The sequence below is a fragment of the Triticum aestivum genome, chromosome 7D (assembly GCF_018294505.1).
Source record: "Triticum aestivum cultivar Chinese Spring chromosome 7D, IWGSC CS RefSeq v2.1, whole genome shotgun sequence".
Classification (NCBI taxonomy): Eukaryota; Viridiplantae; Streptophyta; class Magnoliopsida; order Poales; family Poaceae; genus Triticum; species Triticum aestivum.
The window spans coordinates 41,434,541-41,442,932 of NC_057814.1; the positions used below are offsets into that span (position 1 = coordinate 41,434,541).

The following is an 8,392-nucleotide window of genomic DNA, read 5'->3' on the forward strand; positions in this document are numbered from 1 at the left end:
CTTTGCCACAAGGCCCAAAACCATTTTGATAGCCTTGTCAAGTTAACCTGATGCAGTGCATGTCCGTGTCCGACACGAACCCTGCAGTTCAAGGACACCCAGCAGCACCCCACTTTTATGAGCCCACTACTAGACGTACTTGACGTGCGAAGGTGCAACATCGGGGATGGCAATTCGCTTGATATTCATGAGGGATCTTTCTACCATTCTAACATGCAAAGAAACAAAGAAGCATAACAATCACAAATAAACACATATTGTGAAATAGTATGGCTCCTTCATGGATGTTCTTCTAGGTCGACTCCGACTCTGATGACCATCTAGGAACTCCATCTTGTTTGTCACGCCAGGATGTCATGCCATCAACCTGATCTCTATTTTCCAACTACTACAACTAGTAATGAATTTTACATAGAGTCACAAGTCGACACACAGGTCGTTATACAATATAATGACAGCACTTTGGCTCCTGCCGGCTGACAAACATGACACGCAGGCCATGTATAATTTACACATGCATCACATACACATGAGCCATACTATTCACATCAAACCCTGCAAAATAAAGTTATGCATAGAATCGCATTCTACCGGTTTGAGTGATCGTGTACGAAATACAAGGCGCTACGCACAAGGAGCCACATAAGCATGTTTGTGAGTCTCAAGTGCATGTTACTACTTATGTTACTCCCAGTATGGCCAGCCTCAATAGATGCTAGTTCCAACCATAGTTCTATTCCTAATTTGGTTGATACTATTCTAGTGGTCCCATAACAAAACACGAACGTTAATCGGAAATGTCTAGCGGCCATACTTGGTCACACTTTGCCACGTAGGCATACCTAGTAGCTTGCAGATCAAAGCGTGATACTGCATAGGAAGTAGCCTCCTAGCTGACAAAAACAAGAGAGAGGGGGCAAAAGCGAGAGATGGGGTGAGCTAGCTCCTCCTTGTGCATGTGAAGTAAGATAAAAAGTAAGATCGTACATGTCATACATGGGTCTGACGGGGCTGTTCTATGCGGTGAGTGTTTGAGAAACTAAATGGTGCCCCATCTATCTTTGGTTAGAGCATCTGCAACAGCCGCGCTCGGCACACTAAAAAAGCGTTTGCAGCGCCGTGTTCGTGAGTTTTTGTGCGGCGCGAAGCGCTTGCTCCAGCGGTCGCTAGAAAGTTTAGCGCGTGCGAGCCACTCCAACAGACGTGCTAAACTGCAGCGCGCGCAAGCAGCCGGTGCTTGCCATATGCCAGGGTAGCTTCGAAGCCACCCATGCCACTCATGCCGCCCATGGTAGCTCCGAAGCCACTGATGCCTCCCGTACCGCCAATGTTACCGCCTCCCATGCTGCCAATGCCACCGCCACCCATGCTGCCCATGCCACCGCCAACCATGGCATTTGAGAGCTTCGAGAGGGGAGCATGTGGCTTCACGGCAGGCACTGGCACGACGCCACCCGCTACCGAGGTCATCCGTGGCGGCATGAAAAGGCCGTGCGCGATACCGGTGCTTGGTGGAGCACCGGCGGAGGCGAAGCCAAAGCTCCCTGCGCTAGGGTTTGTGGCGGCGGCGGAGGGGTCGCAGGTGTAGGAAGGGGTGAGGGGGGTGCCGGTGCGGCCGTCCATCGGGTCAATTCGCCGGCAGCGGCGCGTGCGGGGCGAAAGTGCCACGGCGGAGAGAGTGTGGCGCGAGCGCTCGAGTGTGCGGTGTGCAGAAGCGGGCACACCAAATAAATGGCGCGCGATGGCATTTCGGACCGCGTGCTGAACTCTTTATGCCGCGCGCCTGGTTATTGCGCCTCCGCTGGAGCTCGCTTAGCGATTGCGCGCGCGCTATGAACCACAAATTTCCAGCGGGGCGCTTATATAGCGCGACTGTTGGAGATGCTCTTAGGTGGAAGAGGTGAGGCATTAGGAAGGTGATGCCTCCTTTGTACATGCCCTAAAACAAAAGTCCCCTAATCTTTTCCGGATCTACATGTACTGACCTGTAGACAACGTCGAGAAGGAACTCCTTGCCTGTTGGGTTCTACGGTAGGGTGCGTCGACTGCAAATTAAAACTTTCCTACGCGCAGAACAACCAGGAACATGCTACGGGAATGGATCACTGATCGTTACCACTAGACGTGCAGTGTCGTGCAGCGGAAGAAGAGTTGGGGCATCGCGTCCGCGTGGTTTGTCTCTTCCTCGTCCGATCTCCCTCGAACAGCCGGTCGTCGGATCGCACGTACAAGTTCGTCGGAGCAGCGCAAGTGCACCGCCTCTAACGGTATCCGCGCGGGCAGGAGGAACATCGTGCGGCGGACTGCTAGGTCCGATCACACAACCGGCGACGAGTGGAGATGGCTATTCGCAACACATTCAAACCCTAGTGACAACACCGAAGCGATCAACCCCATGAGTGTGCCGCACCCCACTTTATATAGGCGTCCGTCGCGGGCTCAACACATGGACCCTAAAGCCCATAAGTCTACTCGGCCACAATCCGAATACAACTCTGATCACATCCGACCAGTGTTCTCGGATCCGACCTCGTAGGTTCCTTCCCTTAAGCGCGCGACCCCTTAGGTTCAAGCCGGCTTGGTCGCAGTTCGGATCACCTCTGGACTACATGGCTGGTAGCGGCCTCTAGCAAGGCGTGCCGACCACCAAGTAGACGATGAAGCTGGTTAGGCGAACCTGTACATCACACTTCCATTCCTTTTGCCACACGATATATGTTGTCGGGCTCAAGGCGAGTCTGTCATCCTTGTGCTAGACCGACCACTTTCTCGTTCCAGTGATGCCGACCACAAACAGGATTATCTCATAATCCTTGTCGCATGGCCATGCTTATCCTGGTCGGATCATACGAGGGGCCCAGAGTATATCTCTCCTGATCGGAGGGGCAAATCCCATCTTGCTCGACCATGTCTCGCGGCATGGGTCTGGACAAGTCTGAAACCTACCTTTGTAACTACACATTCACGGAGTAGCGTTTGGTCGGCCCAAAGCAGGTCTGTCACCATCCCGAGTACATGTGCCAGCTCAGGTCTTAGGACATAGAACGCATGTTGTACTAGAGACTCACAGATGACATATCGCTGCGTCTCATAGTTGGGTCTATCCGACTCGGACCTTATTTCGACTCGGATCCGACTACGTCGGATCCGACCAGATCCTTCCAAGTCCATATTATCCGGTTATAGCATCCAATGCTTCATGGCTAGTGAGACCAAGCCATCGACCGTGTCATATGCTAGTCTAGTTGGCTACGCGTCCACACAGCCCTTTCGACTAGGGACCTTTTAGGACAGCCATCATACAATGCATAGTCCCACAAACAAGTCACGTACTTGCTGATACACATCATTGATAATGTCCAAGGACTATCTTTATTCGTAAACACATAGGAAATATCATCATACATGATTGCCTCTAGGGCATATCTCCAACAATGCCAGCATACGCCAATTTTTCTGGGGCGCCAAGGCACAGCGAGCGCCGCTGCCACGACCTGCTCTGTTCAACGTAAATGGCGGAAATGGTGCTCATTGGGAAAGAGAAAGGGGACTAACCAGTTTTTTTCGAGGGTACACCTTTGGCGTACCTTAGCTTTATAGAAGGGAGAAAATATGTACAATTTTTCTGGGGCTGCCAAGGCACAGCGAGTGCCGCTGCCATGACCTGCTCTGTTCAACGCAAATGGCGAAAGTGGTGCTCATTGGGGAAGAGAAAACGAACCAACCAGTTCAGGAGGGGCGGTGGGGTGGGGTCGCTGCTTGGACTATTCGCTCACCGGAGGAAAAAAGTTGGACTGCTTCGAACAATGAATCGCCACTTCCAGTAATAATTAAAATTTATAAGTGTACCTACTTATCCGGTCCCTTTTTCCGCTGTAGGTCCATCTCGCTACTTTCAGAAGTCATGTATCTCAAAACGTATTAAGAGCAAGTATAATAGAGCTGAGTCAGCGGGCTGTAAGGAATAAACTAGTATATTTCTGCTTAGTTGGAGGGAAGAGAATAGGAGAGAGAAGGTAAGCGGGCTCTTCGTGAAGAGCCAGCTCTAGCACGTGCTCCTAGGCACTTTGTGAAAATGAAATGTGGGCCACATAATAACAAAGTAGTACACTCTTTTGATCTACTATTGTACATGTTGGCTATAAGATGGGCTGTATATGACATGGCACTGGCTTATAGCCAGCAGCTGGCTATACTATTAATCATGCTCTAATATGAATAGAAAAAATATGTCATTTGGTTCACATAAAGGGATTTTTTCATTGAGCTTAGGATAATGGTTATTTTTTTATGAAATGTTGAGGATAGAAAAAATGTCTTCATAGAAATAAGATTTTATTCTTATAGAATAAAGGACTCTGAAAGAAATTTTTCTATAGAAATAATATTCTATAGAATTGCTACAAAATTCAATCAAACCAAATTAAGGAGGCCTTACCGCTTTAGTAACGCCCCGGAGTGGCGCCTACTTCCTTTGCCTTCTCCTGAACAAGCACCCATCCAGCCCGGACGTGTTGCATCTCCGTCATGGCCCCGCCCACGGCCAGACGGATAATGAACTTGTTATCCACGACAAAGTGTGTCAGGAAGGCCCGCCCAGTACTGGAGTTGATGGCCATGAGTAGCCTGCGGTTCAAGGCCTCCACGTCGTCGCCCTCGTGCCTTGGGCGGAGGCGGAACGCCACGAGGGAGAACCTCCTTGGCACGACCACCTCGAACCTCTCGTCGGCCTCCAGCTCCAGCTCGAACCACCTGGCCATATCGATGTGTCTCCGTATGTATGCTCGCATGGCCACAGCGCCGTAGCGGCGCAAGACCACCCACAGCTTCATGGCGCGGAAAGGGCGCGATAATGCGATCTGCCAGTCCTTGTAGTCGACCATGTCCATTGCTGCTGCATTTTCGGTGCTGATGTTGTTGAGGTATTCTGGGTTGCTGGAGAGTGCGGATGTAAGTGCGGCCGGGCTCGCCACCCACAGGCAGCAGCACTCCATGTTGGTGAGGAACCACTTGTGCGGGTTCATGCTCACGGAGTCTGCAAGCTCGGCGCCGTCAAGGCAATCCTGGAACTCGCGGCAGATCAGAGAGCTACCTGCGTGCGCGGCGTCGACATGTAACCACATGTCGTATCGTCTGGCCACCTCGCCCAGCTCGCGCAGTGGATCGACGGCGCCAAGCCCGGTCGTGCCGACAGTGGCACACAGGTACAACGGCACAAGCCCGCTGGCCACGTCAGCATCCACAGCGCGGCGGACACTGTCCGCGGTGAGGCCGTAACTCGACGCCGCCGATGTCTGGATGACGCGGAAGTTGGCCGGTGGGATCCCTACGATCCTCGCGCCCTTCTGGAAAGTGGAGTGGCTCTGATCGGAGGCATAGACCACCAGCCGCAGGATGCCCTCATGGCCACCGAGCATGATCAGCGCGCGATCGCGCGCGGCTACGAGCGTGCACACCACGGCCTCGCAGGTGCTCCCTTGCAGCACGCCCCCGCCGCCACCAGAGAAGAGGAAGCGTTCCGGGAGGCCCACCAGCTTCGCCATCCAGTCCACCACGACGGCCTCGAGCTCGGTTGCAGCCGGCGAGGCAGCCCACGCGAACGGCACCACGTTGAGGCCGGCGGAGAGCATCTCACCGGCGAACCCGGCCGTGCTCGCGTTCATTGGATAGTATGCAAAGAAGCTGGGGCTCTGCCAGTGCATCAACCCCGGGACAATGTGCCGCCGCACGTCCTCCAGTACTACGTCCACCGGCTCGCCATCCTCGGGGGCCGCGTCGGGTAGAAGCGTCCGGAGGCGCCCTAGCTCGGCATCAGGCCGGACAGGGTAGCTCTGGATGTTGCGGTAGTACCCGTCGAGGAAGTCGACCACGGCGTGCGATTCGGCGGCGAACGTCTCGGGGTCCAGTGGCAATAGCGCGTCCGCTGCTGCGCTCCCCATGGCCAATGTACTACGCTTTTGCAATGTACAGTGTGTGCGTCGTGTGTGGCTAAGGTATGGGGCTTTGCTAACTATCTATATATATGCCCTGTTTGGATCCCCTCCGCTCCCCAACTGCAGCTCCCGGAGCGGAGGGAGCGCCAGCACAATACTGCGGAGCGTCTCGAACCCAGCTCCTCGCGCGGAGCGGAGTCGAGAGTCGGGAGAGCTTCCAAACAGGCTCATAGTACTGTACTATACTGGTCATGATATACCGAAGGTATCTGTCTATTCTATTCTAATCGAGGTAACATCATCACCAGTCATACAACTTGCGCCACATGTTCAGTTTGGTGCTCAAACAATGAAAATAAGGTTTTGTAGTCACCTCAAGTGTGCAGATACGGTCATAATATAGTATGCGGACGTATCCATGTGTATGACCCCACTGTCAGGCCCGACATAATTTTGCACAAAACACCCTGATATGTTTTTATTTACAAAAAAGTCAACCACCGCGATGTATTTTTGCCCAACCCCACCCACAGTTTCTATTTACAGGAAAACTGTACTCCATGTGTATGACCCCACTGTCAGTGAGCGATTGTGCTAGCCTGACGTAATTTTGCACAAAAAACCCTGATATATTTTTATTTACAAAAAAGTCAACGTGATGTACGTTTGCACAACCCCACCCACATTTTCAATTTATCTGAAAACTATACATATATGCGGAAATTAACACCAAAAAAATTTCCTCTAGAACTCGAACCCAATACTAACTAGTTTAGCACAACACGTGCTCCCATTACAACCCTTCTGATCTTGCTGTCTAAATGGGATACCAAACCTATATGGACTAAACGGGACGCATGCAGAGTTCCAATGGGCTGCTGATATTGCGGCCCATTTTGGCTATTTTTTAACATATTTGTCAAACGTAAATAATAAAGTTATGTTCAAATATTCGTACGTTAGAATATTATATATACAAACGATGATTAGTAAGTAAATTTTCAATATAGATGTGTGTATTATAAAAAAACATTAACAAAAATAGTTCATAAACCTGAGTATCATATAAACACCTGTGTTATATAAATGTGTGTATTACATATTTAAAAGAATTATTTGAGTTTTACAAACAATTAAATAATTATATGCACATTTGTATAGATTAATACTTGTATAATTAAAACTATTCATAAAATTGAAACTATTAATATGAATATTCAGTCGTGGCTAATGATTAAATTATGTATTTATTTTAATATAAGTGATGAGTAAAATATTATACAGAAGTGAATATTCATAAATATGTAGTAAGGGGTTGTTTGGTTGCCACCCTCAGGGTCATGCCTGAGAAAAATCAGTGCCTGACAGCAGCCGGAGAGTCATGTGATTTTTGCCTGGCCAGGCAAGTTTGAGAATATGTTGTTTGGTTGGCAACCTGGCATGTGAAGTGCTTAGCTGCTAGATACCTTTCCCGTTTAGAAAATAGGTTCACGTGGGTGCCTTGTGTCGGTTGTGATTAGACCTCAGGCAGCGGCCAGGCTCAAGAATTCCAAGGCCTGAGGGCCAGTTTGGTTGGCATCCTGACCATTTTGTGCCTGGCCTGAATCGTTCCTGGGAGCTGCCTGAGAGTCGTTTGGTTGGTAGCCTGGTCATGCCTGCACTAGCCTGGCCTGGAGGACTATACTTGTGGTTAGCCTGGTCAAAAACTGCATGCATGTACTTAGCCTGGTCCAGGCGTCTGAATTTGCATGCCTGGCCGATGCCTGGACTCTACAATAGCTGCCTGGCTTTCTAATATGTACTAATGCAATAACTAGCACCTGTAGGGCCCCACTTTGAAACACGGCCAGCCCAGGCATGAACCAAACGACCTTGCCACATGCTTGCCTGGCCAGGTAGAAAACCATCATCTTCTCAGGCCTAGTCCAGGCACCTATTTTTCCCAGGCATGGACTTGTGGATGCAAATCAAACTTACCCTGAGTCAGGCTAATTGTACTACACGTATTACGAGACAGGCTAATGATCGATGCATGCATCCAGGCCAGGCATTCGATTCATTTCTCAGGTCACCAACCAAATAGTGCACAGGCAGGTTCCAGGGAGGTCGTCAGGCCAGGCAAATTTTCTCAGGCCTCCAACCAAACGGCCCCTAAATGTATGTATTCATAATTTTGTATAATTTAAATATGAGCCACAAGTGTATATAATTTATTTATTTCTATTTACTAATCTTCATTTGTATGTATAATATTTTTAACAGAAAAATTTCTGAACATAATTTTATTACTTCTTTTTTGAGGGAACATAACTTTATTACTTACGTCTTACCATTTTTTTGAGACATACGTACGTCTTACAAATATCTTAAAAGAATAGTGTGCACAAAATGGGCCGCAGTACACGCAGCCCAATTAAACTCCAGAGTTTGCGTATACATATAAATCGTTATCCAATGTG

General features: G+C 49.7%; 1 protein-coding gene across 1 annotated transcript; it reads right to left on the reverse strand.

The window, feature by feature from the left end:
• Nucleotides 1-4,442: 4,442 nt before the first annotated feature.
• On the reverse strand, nt 4,443-5,939 carry LOC123170723 (tyrosine decarboxylase 1-like). Its single transcript, XM_044588514.1, has one exon. The coding sequence runs from the start codon at nt 5,937-5,939 to the stop codon at nt 4,443-4,445; it is 1,497 nt and encodes a 498-aa protein (XP_044444449.1).
• Between the last annotated feature and the right edge of the window lie 2,453 nt (nt 5,940-8,392).